Here is a 20,163-nt window from a genome sequence, read left to right as displayed (position 1 = left end):
GCTTTATCCACTGAGCCGCATAGCTGCCTCCAGTAAATGATAGGACTTTTTTCAAATTTTTTGTCTTCAAATCTAATGCTCTCTCCACAACTGTTTGCTGAATGTCTAACAATGAAGAGTAACATAAACAAAGGTTGAAGAAGAGACTGAGGTGTTGGGAAATTTAAAAAAGTATTGGATTGGGGGGGAGGGTTCGGCTAGGTGGCATAGTGAATGAAACACCAGCTCTGGATTCAGAAGGACCTGAGTTCAAATCTGACATCAGACACTTAACGTTTACTCGCTGTGTGACCTTGGGCAAGGCACTCAATCCTCTTTGCCCCACCAAAAGCAAAAACAAAATGAAAAAAAGTATTGGTGGGAGAAAGTTGGCTTTAATCCCTTGATTTCACATTTGAGTTGACATTTAGAAAATAGAAGATAGAGCCACTGTTGCCCCTGACTCCAATCCCTAGCAAAGCAGTTATGTGATTTAAACTCTATTTGAAGAAAAGTATTCTGATAGCATGATATAGGCCAGATTGGAATGGGAGAAATTGTATTCAAGGAGATCTGTTCAGGAAGTTGTTGAGCTAATCGATTTAAGGGATAGTGGTTCTAGAAAGGTTAGATTATACTGCTAATAACTCCAAACTGTCTCAGTCCTGAAACACAGGTGTTTTCTGTTACACTTTGCTATTCTTTTTTTCTGTATCTAGTCAGTTATTTACTAATTCTTGTCTAGCCAATCTTTATCTTTACCATGAAACTGTTTCATAAATGATGTATTATATATTTGGAAGTGAGTCTTTAGAGACCAAGGCAGCTTAGGTGGCACAGTGGATAGAGTGCCAAGCCTGGAGTCAGGAAGACCTGACTGTACCAATTAAGCCTCAGACACTAGTTGTGTGACCCTGGGCAAATCACTTAACCCTGTTTGCCTCACTTTCCTCATCTATAAAATGAACTGGAGAAGGAAATGGCAAACTACTGCAATATCTCTGCTAAAACAGGGTCATGAAGAGTCAGACACGACTGAACAATGACAGCTTTAGAGATCAAGAGAACCCTCTCATTTTATAGTTGAAGAAACTGAGACTCAGAAACATTCTATAACTTGCTCAAAGCAAGTTTATAGTAGATCTAGTCCTTGAAATCTGGTGGTGGTTGTTATTGGGGTTTTTTGTTTGGTTTTTTGGGTGTTGGGGCAATGAGGGTTAAGTGACTTGCCCAAGGTCACACAGCTAGTAAGTGTCATGTGTCTGAGGCTGGTGCTTTATCCACTGCATCACCTAGCTGCTCCCTCTCTCCATAAATCTTAATTAATGCTGAGTCCCTACGAGAGACTGTTTTCCTTTTTCTCACACTATAGTTAGCTCCATTCCCAGTTGATAGAGAGAGGGGGCTTACAAAGAGAAGCTCAATTTATGTAGAGTGAGACTTGTGTAATACATGTATAAATTGGAGGGAGAGGGGAAGAAGAGAACAAGGTAGAATAGAGGGAGGAAAATAGAAAGGATAAATTCCAAGGGGGAAATCCCACACAGGCTGCTTGGCTCCCAGCTTGGGTTTGTTGAGAACTGACCATAAACATATCCTAAAGAAACTGACTGGCCAATTCTGTACTAGTACAAATTATTTCATCAGATTTTGATTTTTAATCCCGTTTGTATTTAATAGAAAAACAACTGCTGACTCAAAATCAGCTTAGCTTTCCCAACACACCATGATGCTTAATCCCTCCCACAGTGATGCTTGGATCGCCATCTATGACTTTCCTTAGTTTTCACAGAGATTTTTGTATAGGATAGACAAAAGTCAGCAAAAAAAAAAAAACAAACCTGAAGAAGAATATGGATATTCTATAGGATTACAAGATCTCAGAATTGGAAGGGACCATAGAGACCATTCAATCAAACCAGTACCTGAGCAAAATCCCTCTCTGCAGCTTGCCTGACAAGTGGTAATCCATCCTCCCCTTGAATAACTCTTGTGAGGGGAACCCATAGGCTCTGGAGGCAGCCCTCTTTCCTTTTGGCCAGCATTTTGCCTAAGCAGGAATTCCTTACATTAAGCCTAAATTTATCCCTTTGCCACTTTCACCTACTATTCCCAGTTCTGCTCTCCTGCTCTCCTATAATATGTAGAACAATATAATCTCTCGTCTATATAATAATTCTTTTTTTTTTTTTTTTTAGTGAGGCAATTGGGGCTACGTGACTTGCCCAGGGTCACACAGCTAGTAAGTGTTAAGTGTCTGAGGCCAGATTTGAACTCAGGTACTCCTGACTCCAGGGCTGGTGCTCTATCCACTGCGCCACACAGCTGCCTCGACACCCAATGCTTTTTGCAGATGAACTCTTGTTCTCACATAACTTGAACTCCTAATTTTTTTGGACTTTTTTGAACACATTAGACTTTCTATTTATCCTTGCTAAGTTTGATTTTATAGCATTTGACTCAATGAACACAATGTTTCAAGATCTTTTTTCATCCTGACTCACAGCCAATATACTTGCTATCTTATCCTGATTTATGTCAGTTGCAATTGATAAACATCCCAGGGAGCAATGTGAGTGTGTGTGTGTGTGTGTGTGTGTGTGTGTGTGTGTGTGTGTGTGTGTGTGAGATAGAGGGGCGGGGGTAGGGATGGGGCAAGGCCTGGGGTGTGTAGAAGAGTGGTGGGAAAAGGAGAGAGATGGAGAAAAGGTGAAAAAAAGCTATCAATGGTTTTGTTTTTGTTTTTTGACATTTTATAATTTTATTTAAACGAAGTTCAATTTAGTTTTCATCCACATCAACTGTCTGTAAGCTTTTGAAAGTGGTGACAGGCACATAAGTAACCAAGGTATACAGCTTGTTTGCTGAATCTTCATCCTCATTGCGTTTCCTGGACAAACGCACTCGGATACGGTATGGAACATTCCTTATTCCTTTGGCCCAAACAGCTTTGTTGAGTCTGGTGTCAATGCGTACATCTGGAGTTCCCATTTCTTTCATGGCAAATTTGTGGATTTCCTTGAGAGCACGAGGAGCTCGCTTTTTGAAGCCTACTCCATGAATCCGCTTGTGAATGTTGATGGTGTATTCTCTGGTCACCACCTCCTTGATGGCGGAGCGTCCCTTCTTTTTCTCTCCACCTTTCTTTGCGGGAGCCATCCTGCCCGGGACCAGGTTGGAAAGGAAGAATGAAGAAGATTGTGGGAGAACCTAATACCCCAAAAGCTATCAATGTTAATATGTGGGGGTGGAATGAATGCTGTAGAGCAGTTTCTGCCCTCACTTCACTTAATACTTTGCTCTGTTGGCTTGATTTTGTGATTATTAGCTTCCATAGCTCAAATTCAAAAGGAAAATCTGAAAACCAGTCCCCTCAGCCTGTATATGCATGACACACATCTTATTTTGCCAATTTAGTCACAGGACTATTCCTTCCAGTGGAGGGGGAAATCAGATAAAGTAGTTTGATTGACTTGAACAAGTATTTGTGTGATACTAGTTTATTTCCCCCCCTTTAACCTGTTGCCTAGGCCCCTCTTTCATATGTAACTCAAACTTCTTTGTGTCATTACTCTTGTTGAATATTATAATATGGTTTTTGGTTTTTGTACCTGCCTGTCTCCTCCAAACAGATCAGAGAAATAATGTTTAACCTCTCCTACAAAACTAATAAACAGATCAGAGAAATTATAGTATCTTATAATATCTCCTACTAACTAGATCAGAGAACATGATATCCATACCTGTCCTCCTACAAAACAGATCAGAGACAGACAGAAAAAAACATAACATCACTTTAATATTTTGTCACAAGAAGAAAGATAGGGGCAGCTAGGTGGCACAGTGGATAAAGCACCGGCCCTGGAGTCAGGAGGACCTGAGTTCAAATCTGGCCTCAGACACTTGACACTTACTAGCTGTGTGACCCTGGGCAAGTCACTTAACACCCATGGCCCCACAAAACAAACAAAAGAAAACAAAACAAAAAGAAAGAAGCTCAGGGGACTCCCCGTTTCTGAGGGTATATATGGTTTTAGTCCACGGATTACAGGGCATTGTCAGTTTCAATAGTATGATACAGAAATCAAACCAGAAGCAAAAAGCAGTTTAACAATTTCAGTTATAAAAATTGTGGAGGGGATACAGAAGCATCATGATAAGACTACAGGATTCCAAAAAAGTGTTTGGCAAGGATGAAGATGCTCAGATGTTACCATAAGATAGGGACTTACTATCCTGAGGGAAAAGAAGTCACTAGGTAGGGTCTTTTATCTGTTAGCTATCTGGGTTCAGGTTTGGAGTTCAGTTGAAGGACATTTTGCTCCTATTAATCCAGGGTTTCATAAAAATACTTTTGGATAATAAGATATCTCCATCAAATCCAGGTGATCCATATATTCATTTAACACTCTTCATGTATGTGTTTTTCTTGCCCCTCTCCCCAGTAGACCATAACCTCCATTAAAACAAGGTCTGCATCATATCTATCTCTGTATTCTCTGAATCTGCAAGTATAGTGCCAGTGCATATCTCTTAATTTTGCTGATTTGTCTTTTTCAATGCTATAGCTGTGTTAGCAACATGGTGTTCATGTACACTGACTAATTGAGTAGGAAAAAATACAATCCTGAATGATTGGATCCTATTTTATTCCCATAACAAAATGTTCTTACTTCCACATAGATTTTTGAAACTTCCTTGAACAAAAATAGGAACTTTAAGACTACCCATTGACATTTAAGAATTCCACACATCACAATATTGCCATTGTTAAAACTGCCTCTTTGATAATTCAAAGGTAGTGAGGAAAGGATTTATGCTGAGAGTGAAATGTTGAATTCAATGTTATCACTATCTTTCTGGTGTTTTATTAGATTTTTACTGGGATTACATCAAGTACAGGGTATTATTTCTAAACTGGTAATTCTATTCCTTCCCTTGCCAAAGTAGGGAAGGTAGAATTTGCTAGAATTGTCCAGAACTTTCCACCCAAGTATTTGATACCAGTCTTTTCCAGAAACCAAAACAAGATAAGAGTAAACTAGATTTCTAAATACTATTCATTCCACTACCAAATGAACCAGCACATTCCACCTAAAATGATTTTGGGTTGCTAAATAGGATGTTACTATTACACATACTACACTAAGGTACAGAACAATTTATATAATAATTTAATCATTAACAGGTTTGTTGTGATTAAATTATTTGATTTATGTAAAATGGGTCCAATTGTCTTAAGGATGTAGACTGACCTCAAGATCAGCTAGCAGCAGTCTCATTATACCCATATATTCTGTAAGCCATATAGTCTGTACAATGCCCAGAATCTTTTCATCTTGGAAGATCATTTTAGCCCTGTAAATTCACTGCTTGAAAGAACTCTCCATCCCTAAGGGCCTCTCTTCTTATTATACAACTCTTCACAGAACCTCCATTTAAGGAGAGTATCAGGCTAGTTATCTCTTTATTTATCATCAGGCTATACTCTGGACTTTTCCATCATGTTTCAACCTAGTACCTCCCCCTATACTCTTCACCTTCTCTTGAGTGGCATCTTCTCCTTTTAGAAAATAAGTCCCCCAAGGGAAGATACTAACTTTCTTTTTGCTTGTATTTGTAACACTGTAGCTGGCACATAGTAAGTACTTCATAAATGCTTGTTATTGAAAACCAGTCCACAGTAGGGTGTGAAAAGAGCCTACTAGGGTGCAACTCTAATATATTCTCCTAGGCAGTGGTTATGCTTTGGGTCAATTCAAGGTCAAAATTGGCATAACTATTTCCTTTACAATACCAGTCTATGTTAAGAATATGTATTTATTTAGAGAAATTGAGGAATCAGAGGTGGGGAAGAATAACGGAAAGCACTTTGGACTATATCAATGAGAGAGAAACAGAAGTGATTTTGTTGCAAAAGTTTACTACAGACCAGCTGAATAGAATGAATTAGTTTGAATATTAGAATATTAGTTTATTATTATTATTCTATATTAGAAATATAGAATATTAGTTTGGGAAACAAATGACAAGCTTCTTATGAAGAGGTGATATAGTGGTTCCAGATAACATAAAACTGTGTAGACATCTGATGGAGCTTTCTCCTCCAAACAGAGAAGCTAATAATTTAAAACTGGACTTTATGACAATTTCATCCTTCAAAAGATAGAAAAATCAATAGAGAGAACTTTCATTTCTGAATAAGGAAGATGTGATTTCTGGGCGCAACATTGTAGAAAAATGAAAACTTCACCTTAACGTTTGTGATAGAGGAATGGAAAATCAGGCATGGGCTCATAAGTTCCCTATATTTGGAGGGCATATTTTAAATGGTTTCAGCAAGAAGTTCTCATGGCACAAGATGTTCCATAGTAAGTCAGTGCAGGAAGGATGAAAAGCTCTTCTAGGAGGGAAATCAAAGAAAAGATAGGACTATTGCTAGTGGTGAATGATAGCTAACAGAGAGAAGTATCACATCAAATACCCTCTTCTGCATACCCCCTTCTCCCTCTTTGTGGAACTACCTTATTTAACAATTAAGAATATATGTATAGGGACAGCTAGGTGGCGCAGTGGATAGCGCACTGGCCCTGGAGTCAGGAGTACCTGAGTTCAAATCCAGCCTCAGACACTTAACACTTACTAGCTGTGTGACCCTGGGCAAGTCACTTAGCCCCAATTGCCTCACTAAACAAACAAAAAAAGAATATATATATATATATATATATATATATATATATATATGTGTGTGTGTGTGTGTGTGTATACATGTACATATGTATATATACATACACAATTTTTCATTTCCCCCATTACATGTTAAAATTTTTAAAACATTTTTTTTAAAATTGAGTTCCAAATTCTATCTCTCCCTTCTTCCTTCCCTTTCTTCCTTCTCTTTCCCTGCCTTTAGATGGTAAGAAATCTGATATAGGTTATACATGTACAATCAGGTAAAACATTTACATATTTTGTACATGAATCATTTTGTACATGAAGATGAGAAAGAGGGAAAGGGGAGAGGGAAGGGAAGGGAAGGGGAGAGGGAAGGGAAAAATAGTGTGCTTTAGTCTATGCTCAGATAGTACTAGTTCTTTCTATGCAGGTGGATAGCGTGTTTTTCATCATTAATCCTTTGGAATTAGTCCTTAGGGATTGTCTGGGATCATTGCATTGCTGAGAATAGCTAAGTCATTTACAATTCTTCATCATACAATATAGCTGTTAATATGTACAGTGTTCTCCTGGTTCTGCTCACTTCACTCTCTATCCGTTTATGTAAGTCTTTCCAGGTTTCTCTGAAATCATCCTAATTGTCATTTCTTATAGCACAATAATTAACTCCACAATCATATTCCACAGCTTGTTCAGGCATTCCCCAATTGATGGGCATTCCCTCAATCCCCAATTCTTAGCCACCACAAAATCTACTATAAATATTTTTGTACAGATAGATCCTCCCCTCACTTTTTTTGTTGTTTGTTTTTTTTCTGGCATACACTATGTTTAAAAATTTTAATTTAATTTTATTCTTTGCTCTTTATTTTATTTTCCAGTTACATGTAAGGGTACTTTTCAATATTCATTTTCATAATATTTAGAGTTCCAAATTTTTCTCCCTCCCTCCCGCCCTTTCCTCCCCCCTCCACAAGATTGCAACCAGGTTATATATGTACAACTCACAAGTGTTCTTTTTATCAGTTCTTTCTATAGGAGTGCCTAGTAAGCTTCCTCATTAGTTCCTTGGGATTGTCTTGGATCATTGCATTGCGGAGAGTAGTTAAGTCATTCACAATTGCTCATTGAACAATACTGCTGTCACTATGCACAATGTCCTCCCAGCTCTGCTCACTTCACTATACATCGATGTTCATTAGTCTTTCCAGGTTTTTTAGGAATCATCCTGTTTGTCATTTCCTGTAGCACAAGACCATTCCACTACAATCATATAGCACAGCTTTTTCCATCATTCCTCAATTGATGGACAATCCCTTGATTCTCAATTCTTAGCTTCCACCAAGAGTTGCTATAAATATTTCTTGTACAATTTTTCCCCCTTTTCTCTTTTTCATAATTACTATTGTAAACTGTTTCCCTTCCATCCTATTCCCTTCCCCATGATATTTATTCTATTATCCATCTTCTTTCATTCTATCCCTCTTCAAAAGGGATTTGTTTCTGTCTGTCCCCTCCCCCACTCTGCCCTTCCTTCTTTTGCCCCTCTCTCTTTATCCCCTTCCCCTCCTATTTTCCTGCAGGGTTAGAGAGACTATTCTACCCAATTGAGTGTGTACATTATTCCCTCCTTGAGCCAATTCTAATGAGATTGAGGTCTTTGAGCCAATTCTGATGAGTGTTAGGCTCATTTACTGCTCAGATTAAATAGATTACTCCACCCAGTTGGGTGTGTGTTAGTCCCTCCTTGAGGCAGCTCTGATGAGTTTAAGGTCTTTGAGCCTTTTCTGATGAGTGTAAAATTCATTTACTGCCCTGCTCCTCTTCCATCTCTTCCCCCACTCCATAAGTCTTTTCCTGTTTCTTTCATGTAGGATTTCACCTCTGCCCTTCCCCATCCCCCAGTGAATTCCCTTCACCCCTCAATTTAACCCTAAAGATGTTATCACCTAGCTAAGTGACACAGTAGACAAAGCATCACCCCTGGGGCCAGGGGAATCCCAGCCAAAACCCAGCCTCTGACACAAGACAGTCACCTGCTGTATGACCCCAGGTATGTCTCCCAGCTCCATTTTTTTGTGGTTCTCTAGGGTCTTGTATTTGAAAGTCAAATTTGCTATTCAGTTCAAGTCTTTTCATCACAAATATCTGAAAGTCTTCTTTTTCATTAAAGTCCCATTTTTTCCACAGAAAGATTATGCTGAGTTTTGCTGGATAGGTGATTCTTGGTTATAATCCCATTTCCTTTGCCCTTTGGAATATCATATTCCATGCCCTCTGGTCCTTTAATGTAGAAGCTGCTAGATCTTGTGTTATCCTGACTGGGGCTTCACAGTACTTGAATTCTTTCTTTTTGGTAGCTTGCAATATTTTCTCCTTGACCTGAGAGCTCTGCAATTTGTCTATAATATTCCTAGGAGTTTTCCTTTTGGGATCTCTTTCTGGAGGTGATAAGTGAATTCTTTCAATTTCTATTTTAGCTCCTTCTTCTAGAATTTCAGGGCAATTTTCCCTGAGAATATCTTGGAAGATAGTATCTAAGCTCTTTCCTTGATCATGGTTTTCAGGTAGACCAATAATTTTCAAATTATTTCTCCTGGACCTATTTTCTAGGTCAGCAGTTTTTCCCAGAAGATATTTCACATTGTCCTCTATTTTTTTATACATTTGGATTTGCTTTATTGTGTCTTGGTTTCTCATAAAGTCACTGGCTTCCATTTGTTCAATCCTAATTCTTAGGCAATTATTTTCATCAGAGAGCTTTTGTACCTACCTCCTTTTCCATTTGGCCAATTTGACTTTTCAAGCTGTTTACTTTTTTTTTTTCTCATGTCTTTCCTACATCACCCTAATTTATCTTTACATTTTTTCCTCTACCTCTCTAACTTTATCTTCAAAGTCCTTTTTGAGCACCTCTATGGTCTGAGACCAATTCATATTTTCCTTAGAAGCTTTAGATATAGGGGCCCTGATGTTGACATCTTCCTCTGAGGGTGTCCCTTGGTCTTCCTTGTAACTGAAGAAACTTTCTATGGTCCTCACCTTTCTCTGTTGGCTCATCTTGCCTTTCTTTTACTTGACTTTTAGCTCCTTAAAGTGGGGCACTGTTTCCAGGCTGCAGTATCCCAAGCTTAAGAAGTCCCAGGTGTGGGGGCAGCTAGGTGGCACAGTGGATAGAGCACCGGCCCTGGAGTCAGGAGTACCTGAGTTCAAATCCGACCTCAGACACTTAACACTTACTAGCTGTGTGACCCTGGGCAAGTCACTTAACCCTAATTGCCTCACCCAAAAAAACCAACAACAACAACAACAAGTTGCAGGTGGTATGATTTAAGGAGAATCAGGGTTGTTCACGCGCCCGGCCTGTTTCCTGGTCCTAGATGATCCCAGACCAACTTTCTAATCAACCAGCTTTGTGTGTTGTGCTTGTTTGCTCCAACGAGCCTTGCCCCTCCCCCACCTGGGCCACTGCTACTCGAGCCTACCTCCTGGTTCTCAGAAAGGGTGTAAAATCCAAGTTCTGCCTTAGCACCAGCATAGAGCCCTGTAGTCTCCCCCCTGCCCAGGGCTCAACCCACTCACCAGACAGTGAGCTTAGTTCCAGACAACATTGGTGCTTCAGCTGATTCATAGGCTCTGAGGGTCTGCTTCTCTGGTGAGGCCTTCCTGAGACTGGATCTGTGTCAGGGTGACTGTGGGGTTGGGCTCGACTCCTGTATCAGCACAGCAGCTCCCTCCTTCTGACCTGCCAAGCTGTTCTTGGTTAGAAGATTATTTCAGCACATTCTTCTGTGAGTTTTGCTGCTCTGGACATTTTCCTATGGCATTATTTGGATGTTTTTTGGAGCGATCGTGTCATGAGTTCGGGAACTCACTGCCTTTCCTCTGCCATCTTGGCTCTGCCCGGGAAGTCCTCCTCTCACTTTTTAAACATCTCTTTGGGATATAGACCTAGCAGTGGTATTACTGGATCAGAGAGTTTTGTAGAGTTCCAAATTGCTCTCCAGAATAGTTGGATCAATTCACAACATCAGCAAAGCAATAGTGTCCCAGTTGTGTGCATATATTTTAAAAGAAAAAAAATGACTAAAATGGTCATGCCTTTGATCCAAAGATTCTACTACTAAGCATATATCTCAAAGGAGATCACTGATTAGAAGAAAACCCCCATATATATCAAAATATTCATACCAGCACACCAATAATTCCATAGTGTGCCTGTCATTCTACAACTCCTTCAACATTGGCTATTACTATTTTTAATCATCATTGGTCAAGTGAAAATTCAGGGATATTTTGATTTGCATTTCAATTATTAGCATTTTTCATATGGTTATTAATGATCCATCAAAAACAATTATTAAGCACCTACTAGGTGCCACACATTGTGCTAACAGCTGGGGATACAAAGAAAGGCAAAAAAAGAGTCCCCACTCTCAAGGAGCTCACGGTCTAATGGTGGAGCCAACATAAAAGCATCTTAAACTTTATTTACTATATGTAATATTATAATGTTTTTCTCTAGATAAAGTTAAGTTGATTTTTATTGTATCTTGAGTGAATGTTTTCTATAGAGTACCCTACACAAAGAAGGTGAACAGGGAGCCTTTGAACCAATATTCCTAAGCTTACAGCAAACCTAAACTGAAGATTTCTGTCTCTCTCCACCTCTCTGTCTTTGTATTTGTGTCTCTTTGTTTCTCTCCATTTCTCTCTATCTCTGTCTTTCTCTGTCTCTCCCTCTCTTTCCTTCTTCCTAAACAAAGGAGCTTTACATTTGTAATCTTGCAATATTCACTTTTAGGTTATTGTTTGTTCCTTCAATTTACATTGTTATATAAAATTCCCTAATATGTTATGCCTTCTTTTTTCATAGAAATAGATGAAAAGAGGGTGACCAACTCACAAGGAGAGGTAAGTTAATTCAATCTTTTATTTACACATTTGAGTTCATAAAGACATATGTTTAAAATATAATCATTGTGAGATTTCCAGCTAGGAATACCTTTAAACAATCCAGCTTTGCCTGACAAGATTATAGGCCCTAAACCTGTGATTTCATTGGTCTGGAACAGAGTTATCAAACACCCAACCCATAACACTCCCAAGTGCACCTGAACAAGATTATATGTAATTGGAAAATATTAAACATATTTTAATAAATAAAAATATAATAACACATAGATAATGTTAATATGTGGTTTTCTAAGTCAATATGTGGCTTTCAGGAATCAGTGTATATGGTTTCCTTGTCCCCATTTCTATTCCAGTTTGACACCACTCTCTCTAGAGGTGAGGAAACTCCCTCTACCAATATAGGTTGGCACCTGCAACATAAGTTTTGGTCTCAGAGAATTGAGTAGAACAGGGCTTCTTAAACTTTTTCCACTTGCAATCTCTTTTTGCCCAAGAAATTGTTACATGACCCCTGGTATATAGGTATATAAAATAGGTATGTACAATCTTTTACTATTGCCAATTTTTTTGCAACCCCCATATTTAGTTACAAGACCCCATGTGGGGTTGAGACCCCACTGTTTAAGAAGCTAGGGTTCACTGAGGAAGCATGTGGCCTAGGGTGGAACATTCAGTATTTTGGGGTTTTTTTTTGCAGGGCAATGAGGGTTAAGTGACTTGCTCAGGGTCACACAGCTAGTAAGTGTCAGGTGTCTGAGGCTGAATTTGAACTCAGGTCCTCCTGAATCCAAGACCAGTGCTTTATCCACTGTGCCACCTAGCTGCCCCTATAATTCTTGTAAGTAGCTGCCACAAGAAAAACTACTACCACTCTTCTAAAGAAAATAGAAAGCATCCTTACAAATCTACAGACCGTTCCCTAAGTGAATGCCTCTGAAAGGAAGCAAGGTGGCACAGTGGGTAATGTTAGACCTGGCATCAAGAAGACATGTTTTCAAATGTAGCTTTAGATACTTCTTAGCTACAGGACCCCCGGGGCACTTAAATTCAGTTTCCTCAACTGCAAAATGGGAATGATAATAATACTACCTACCTACCATAGTTGTTGTAAAGTTCAAAGACATAACACCTGTAAAGCATTTAGCTTAGTGCCAGGTGCATAATAGGTGCATAGCAAATGTTTGGTAGTGGTTGTGTTCCTTTCTCCTTGCAAAGTGCAATATGAACTTATAAAGGTAAGTTTAGGCTTTTTTTTCTCACTTTCAAACATGTTTCCTTTATTTGAAATAAAAATCATTGCAATAGTAATTCTAATAGTAATAGTAAAACCATTGTAATAGCAATGCATGTTATTGAATATTTCCATTTTGGAACCAGGTTCATGCTCTAGAATCTTTACCAGTGTGGGTCATTGTCAAGGGAAAATTTTCTAGAGAACTCAACTTTCACTTGAGTTTTTGGATACATTTATGGAGAAAATATGTAATTCCAATGATAAAACAGGAGTGGGGCATTGGCTTGTGGTGTTGGTCAGATGTGGTTGAAGCTATAGAATTAATCCCAGAGGTCTCTGCCCCTGTCAGATGTGTCAGCAGGCCAAAGAGTGTGGACCATGTTTTCCTATGCTTAACTGTGTCTTGGGTCTGGTGCCAAAGCAAACATTCAAATCAGTGGGGAAAAAAATGTGTCAGGCTACTTACTGGTTTCAAATAGACTAAATAACTTGTTGACTTAATGGCGATTTTCACTTTTCAGTGGGTTGTTTTGCCATCATGTAAATACAGCCATCCTGATGCTCTGTGTGATACTGTAAAGAAAGCATTCAAGAAAGCCAAGGATCACATATTAAGTTTGAAGGGGGGGAAATGTGTGGGGCATGATTTTTTTTGGCTCACCTAATTTCTTGCAGACTAGGTTTTGGGCACTCCCAAAAAAAACATCTGCAGAGTTGGGATTTGTCAGATAAAAATAAACATTTTGGAAAACCAACCTCATTAACATACTTGCCTACCTCCTGGACTTTGAAATGCAAATTGAGAAATCGTTATAGAACTCATTGGCTTATCTGAGAAAAAGAGAAGACCTGATTTTCTTTTCTTATCTGAAAAAAAAATCACCAACAAACATTTTCTGGTTTTGACGCTGAAGTGAGTTCCTGTTATTGCCAAAGTCCTTCTTATGTAACCTAAGGCTGACCTGTATCCCATGAAATGGGATTGTTAAATGCAAGTTTTGTCAGGAAAAGGAAAGTACACATTTGGAGACCAGAACAAAGAGTGGTCCCCTGACTGAGTTATTTCAGCTAAATGAGGAGATTAGGCTGCTCATGTAATTTCAGGATGGTTATAGATAGGCATTACCTCATTGTTCCTGGGAAGCGTCATAAGGGGACGTCCTATCTGAGCTCCTTTATTTTAGTGCCTTTTTGTTTTTTTCTCGCCAATTTTTTTTCTTTCTTTTTTTTCTGTTATATTTTTTTCTTTCTTCTGTTTTCTGTAGACATCAGGGTTAGAAGCAAAAAAAAGACAATTGTTTCTAGCTCTGTTGTTTACCAGGGGAACAAGTTTTGAAAGCTGACCTCCCAGACTGCTTTTCCATGAGAAAATTTACCTTATCGCCTTTGGGATAATCTCTCGAAAGCTTTTAATGTCACTGACACACATTTAATGGTGATTATAAAGAACTGAGTGTTTGAGTGGCCTGTGAGCTTAGAATGAGTCAATAGTATGATTACTGATTAGAAAGTTAATGTGGTCTTAGGTTGCATAAAAGCCAGGAGCACGGTGTACACACAGGCCTCAGGAGGAGATTGTGCCGATGGACTCTGCCCTCATTAGCTGAAATAGGGCTTTCAGTTCTGGGCAACACATTTTTGGAAGGATAAACTATAGTACATTTATAGGAGGGTGCAGGTCCTTCAGATCACGCCATGGGAGGATCAGCTGAGGTAACTGGGACTATCTAGTCAGAGAAGAATAGCTGCCTTTGGTTAGTTGGAAAAATATCATATAGAAGAAAGATTAGATTCATTCTGCTCATTTCAGAGGGCAGAACTACAAGGTGGTTCTAGTAAAGACAGAAGCTAGAGAATCAGATTTTTGCTTGATGCAACTAGGTGGCACAGTGGATAGAGAGCTGGGACTGGAGTTAGGAAGACCTGAGTTCAAATCTGGTCTCAGACACTTACTGTGTGACCCTGGTCAAGTCACTTCACCATTTGCCTCAGTTTCCTCATCTGTAAAATGAACTGAAGAAGGAAATGGCAAACCGCTCCAGTATCTTTTTAAAAAAACAAACAAAATAACAACAAATGGGGTCATGAAGAGTCCCAAAGCACTGAATTGACTGAACAACAACAAACAGCCCTATTCAAACAGTAGAATGAGCTGCCTCTGTAAGTAATAATGATAATAAAAACCAGCATTTATATCACACTTTAAATTTTTCAAAGCACTTTCTAGTCATTTCATTTGATTCCCCCAAATAACCCAGGGAGATTGTTACTATACTGAGGCTAAGGGAGTTTGAGTGACTTGCCCAGGGTCACCACTAGGTGACACAGCTTAGTAAGTACTAAGGTTGGATTTGAACTCAGGTCTTTCTAACTCCAAGCCTAGTGCTGAATCTACTATGCCTCATTATTGTTTTCATATGGCCTTGTTTCAGACCAGTTTTGACTAAAATTCTACCAAGTGGCAAAGGGACACCAGAAAGAGGCTTAGAAACATGCCACAGATATTACCCACACAGGTCTGCTGGAGTATGAGTCTATATAGATTTGTTAAGCTTTTTTCTCTCTCTTTCTCTCTCTTTCTCTTTTGTCCTCAGTCCCAGAATGCATCTCCTAAGCAGAGGAAGCAGAGTGTGTATACGCCTCCTGCTATGAAAGGTACTGTGCAGGTACTGTTTCCTGTTGTAATGATGGGTAGCTTTAGACCCTGGTAGTTCTGTATCTGCTTTGAAGAACAGCAGCAATGATGAAAGGAACCAAAATAACAAATGCGCTCAAGTGTTCTATGCTCAAATCCACTATTAGTTAGTAAGTCATAAGCACTGATTAAGCATTTTCTTAATCAATCAATCAATAAACATTTATTAAGGGCCTACTATTCGCTAGGCACTTTGCTAAGTACTTGGGGATATAACAAGAGTTAAAAGATATAGTCCCTGCAGCAGCTAGGTGAAGCAATAGATAGAGCATCAGACCTGAAGTCAGGAGGATCAGAGTTCAAATGCTGCCTTCGATACTTACTAGATGTGTGACCCTCAGCAAGTCACTTAGCTCTGTTTGCTTCAGTTTCTTCTTCTGTAAAATGAGCTGGAGAAGGAAATGGCCGACCATACCAATTATGTTTGCTAAGAAAAACTTAAATGGGGTCGTGAAAAGTCTCCTAAGACTGAAAACAATAGAACAGCAACTGTGATAGGGAGCCACTGGAGTTTATTCAGCATATGGGGAGTGGGGGGTTGAGATGGTTGGATGGTCACTTTAGGAAAATCACTTTGGTGCCTGAATGAAGGATGAGCTGGAGTGGGGTGAGATTTGTGGCATGCTGACCAACCAGCAGGCTATTGCAATAGTCTAAGCATAAGGAAATGTGAGCCTGCACCAGGGTGGTGGCAGTATCAGAGTATTATTATAAACTATTAACTAGCTGCTTGAGCTTGAGTAAGTAATTTAAATTCTTTGGGTCTCAACTTTCTCACACATCAAAAGAGTGAGCCAAATGGTATCCCTTTAAGTTTTAACTTTTCCTGACTCTAATTCAGTTTGAGGAGAGGATAACATTGAAGAGCGGTAAGGAGAACAGTTTTTTCAATTACATTTTTTCTCTTACCTTTTTCTTCTCTTTTAAAATCTTTGAGCAAAATTGATCAGAAGCTCCGCCTGTTCTTTTCATTGGCTGTGGCTTGTTGGCATCCCTTCCCAGCTCTGAGGCACCCACACTGCTGGAATTGGGTGTTCTATATAAAGTATTACTGTGTGTCAGGAGCAACTTCTCCAAGAAGTCCTGACAAAGCTGCTGTTGAGCATAAAGGTAACAGCTGTTGCAATAATGAGTAAGTATCCTTATTCCAGACACTGGCAGAGCCACAAAACCTAAGTGAGAGCCCCTAACTAGGTCCTGTAAAGGGAACAGTAAAATTCACTGATATTTGACCGACTGCAGCTGGGGGAAGGGGAAGTGTTCCGCTTTTTATATAAAATCATTCCATGGCATGAGGAGGAACATGTCAAGTCTAGCACATGATTTTGTTACCTGCTTCCTGGGAAAGCACATATACACTGAAAGAAGAGGCCTTCAATAGCAGCTACTTGTCTGCTCCAGCTGCAGAGGGACCAGCTGAGGAGCTTCCTCCGTGAGTTTGGAGAGGAACCTGAAAAGTTGGACGGAAACATTTCACCCTATGTTCTCTCCAGGCAACTGGGTTTTGAGTGAGGCTGAGAAGGGTCTGTGCTACTTGTACTAGTAAACTTCCTTTAGAGCAATAAAACAACACCATGTTTATTCTTTCAGGAAACTGTAACAAATAATCCAGATCATCGGCATCATGGTCTATTCTTGTACAACCTGTGTGGATATAAAAACTCTGGTGGATGAATTTCATTTCTAGGAAGTTAATTTCCTGAGTGTATGTGAAATAGCATTTTGAAGACTTAATCAGCCTGAGCATGAATAGACAGTAGGGAGATGCATAGAATTCTCCCTTAATTCTACGTTAGTCTGTCCAAATAAAATAGGGGCAGCTAGGTGGTGCAGTGGACAGAATACAAAGCCTAGAGTCAGAAGACTCATCTTCTTGAGTTAAAATCTGACTTCAGATACTTACTAGATGTGTGACCCTGGGTGAGTCAGTTAACCCTGTTTGTCCCAGTTTCCTTATCTGCAAGATGAACTGGAAAAGGAAATTAACTGGAGAAGGAAATCCCCTCTTTTACCACATAAACCCAAAGAAGAATTTATAGCAATTATTATTATTATTCTTTAATTTCTTGATTTCCTACCCCTTCCAGATGTGTTCCTTTTCTCTTTACGTAGTATATTCGTCCTTACCACATGCTCACATATTCCTGTTCAGATTTTCCACCAATACATGTTGCTAAATATGGATGAAAGTGACAGAAATAAATCCATATAAGGAAACATGTTTACTTTTCCATAATCCCATGTAATATATGTTCAATTCATTCTATAAGCAGAGAGAACTGAAGCTTGTCAGAAAATGACAACTTCCAAACTAATCACTAATAGAGGTAAGTCCTCTAACTTGCCAAATGACCAACTAAATTCTTAATTCTCGCTGTATAACTTGTGCCATATCTCAGAAGAGAAAAATTTTAGGGACTGAAATTGTCTGACTCATCTTCACTCTTGCTGGGTTTTTTTGTTTTTTGTTTTTTACTGGAATGCATTTGAGAACATCAGAGTGAGTGCTATCGATTTAAAAGACAATCTAAATACTAACCATAGCAGCTGACCAAGTACCTGCTGTGAGGGCACAGGTCCCTTTTGGGCTCACATTACCATCTTTAATGCATGGCCAGTGAGTCAAGTGATTCATTTTGCTCCTGTAAAAATGTTTATGTTTTTTAAAATGATTTCCTTCATGTTTGTTGAGTTGTTAGAGTATTTCAGGGACCCCAGAATCTAGTGATTATGGTTCTTATATATCTAAGAACTTCGCTTGGAAGAAGAGAGATAATTTGAAACTTAAAGGTTTTAAAACTGAATGTTAAAAATTGTTTTGATGTAATTGGGAACAACAACAACAACAACAAAAAAAAACCTTTATAAAGAGGGGGGTGCAGCTAGGTGGCGCAGTGGATAATGCGCTGGTCCTGGATTCAGGAAGACCTGAGTTCAAATCTGACCTCAGACACTTGACACTTACTGTCTGTGTGACCTTGGGCAAATAAACAAACAAACAAAAAACCCTTTACATGTGATTGGGAAAAATAAAATACTAAATTAAAATTTTTTTTAAAAAGAACTTCACTTGGAATGCTTGCTGGACACTGCAGCTATTTTTTTCTCCAATGATAACATCAATTTTTATATCTCCTCTTCATCCCCAAACCTGTTTTTGTAAAGCATCCATTCAAATAAAGACTTTCCCAGGAAAAAAGAAAGAAAGAAAAATGGGCTGAATAAGAATTAAACAGAAAGCTTAAAAGGAGCTAGCATAGTTTTTCCTTTTCCTCTGATTTAATTTACAATTTTTGTTTTTGTTGGCATTTAGAAGCCTTGCAAATCTTTTTCCCAAAAAAGCTGAAGGAGTTTTAATTTCAACATCTCTCTCTCTCTCTCTCTCTCTCTCTTTTTTCTTTGCAGGGCAATGAGGGTTAAGTGACTTGCCCAAGGTCACACAGCTAGTAAGTGTCAAGTGTCTGAGACCAGATTTGAATTCAGGTCCTTCTGAATCCAGGGCTGGTGCTTTATCCACTGCACCACCTAGTTGCCCCCATCTATTTTTGACTTAGAAATTTAATACTAAATTTCTTTTGCTATATTTCATTTCTGGTGAAGTGGTTAATATTTTTATAAAGCACTATGATGGGTTGGATAGAGTGCCCATGGTCCTGGATTAAGGGAAGACCTGAGTTTGAATCTTAACTCCCAACACTTTCTGCTGTGTGATCTGCGCAAGTCACTCAATCTGTCTGAGTTTGAATATTCTCATCTGTACAGTAAGGTAGTACTAATACCTGGGTCATAGGGTTGTTTTGAGGCCAAAATGGGATAGTATTTCAAAAACTTTAAAGTACTTTAAAATGGGAACTATTATCATTTCTGCTTATGATTCCCAAAGGAACAGTTGCAGCCAATATATCTAAACTTGTCAGGCAGGTTCCAGGTGAGTATTATTATTCATTCTTAGTTAATGAGCACAGCTTCTAGATCTCTTTTCTCTGAAGGAAATTGACAATACAATATTTAAAATTTTCTATCCTTCTTTGAACCTGTAATTTATTAGAAGCCATTACTACCTTAGTATGTTGCCCTGATCCATAACTATAATTCCTTAAGCCAGTTTTTTTGGGACCTAGTCACTTGAAAGAGGATGGCAATAATAACAGCTCACATTTGTATAGTACTTTTAAGTTTGCAAAAACACTTTACAAAAATTATCATATTTGATGAAATTCAATGGGCATGGTTCCATAAATCAAGTATGGTAGCTTTCTGTAAACTAAATGCCATATGAGGATTGATTGAAGGAGCTGGAGATGTTCAGCCAGAAAAAGAAGACATTCAAGGATCGAAGCTGCCTTCAAGTATTTATTTGAAGGATTTTCAGTAGATAAAAATGTATTAAGCACCTACAATGTACTGGGCAGTGTGCTAAGCACTGGGGATACAAAGAAATTTAAAAGGCAGACCCTGTCCACGAGAAGCTTACAATCTAATGGGGGTAAGACAGCACACAAAGAAAGCTGAAAAAAGGGGTGGAGAAGGGAAGGAACTCAGCATAGAAGCACAGTGAGGTCCAGACTAGTATACACAGGTGGGAAGGTAGCAAGGTTTATTCGATCTTAAAAAATGATGAGTTTCCTGTGGGTTGTCCCTTGGAAAAGGAGATTTGTAGGCA

General features: G+C 38.9%; 2 protein-coding genes across 3 annotated transcripts in view; one reads left to right on the top strand and one right to left on the bottom strand.

The window, feature by feature from the left end:
- Positions 1 to 20,163, top strand: part of PPP1R1C (protein phosphatase 1 regulatory inhibitor subunit 1C) — a 196,053-nt gene that overhangs the window by 95,020 nt on the left and 80,870 nt on the right. Inside the window, exons 3-4 of one of the 2 annotated variants that reach the window (XM_043991321.1) lie at positions 11,531 to 11,568; positions 15,400 to 15,460. In XM_043991321.1, coding sequence (XP_043847256.1) covers positions 11,531 to 11,568; positions 15,400 to 15,460 — 99 coding nt within the window. Of the gene's footprint in view, positions 1 to 11,530; positions 11,569 to 15,399; positions 15,472 to 20,163 lie in introns of both variants that reach the window. The other variant, XM_043991322.1, reaches the window with a different exon arrangement.
- Positions 2,727 to 3,168, bottom strand: LOC122745868 (60S ribosomal protein L31-like). Its single transcript, XM_043991323.1, has one exon. It carries the CDS (start codon positions 3,136 to 3,138, stop codon positions 2,761 to 2,763), a length of 378 nt encoding a protein of 125 aa, XP_043847258.1. The 5' UTR covers positions 3,139 to 3,168; the 3' UTR covers positions 2,727 to 2,760.

The sequence above is a fragment of the Dromiciops gliroides genome, chromosome 3, assembly GCF_019393635.1.
Source record: "Dromiciops gliroides isolate mDroGli1 chromosome 3, mDroGli1.pri, whole genome shotgun sequence".
Taxonomy (NCBI): Eukaryota; Metazoa; Chordata; class Mammalia; order Microbiotheria; family Microbiotheriidae; genus Dromiciops; species Dromiciops gliroides.
The sequence above is the reverse complement of the archived record's forward strand: the minus strand, read 5'-3'. Positions and strand labels throughout refer to the sequence as shown.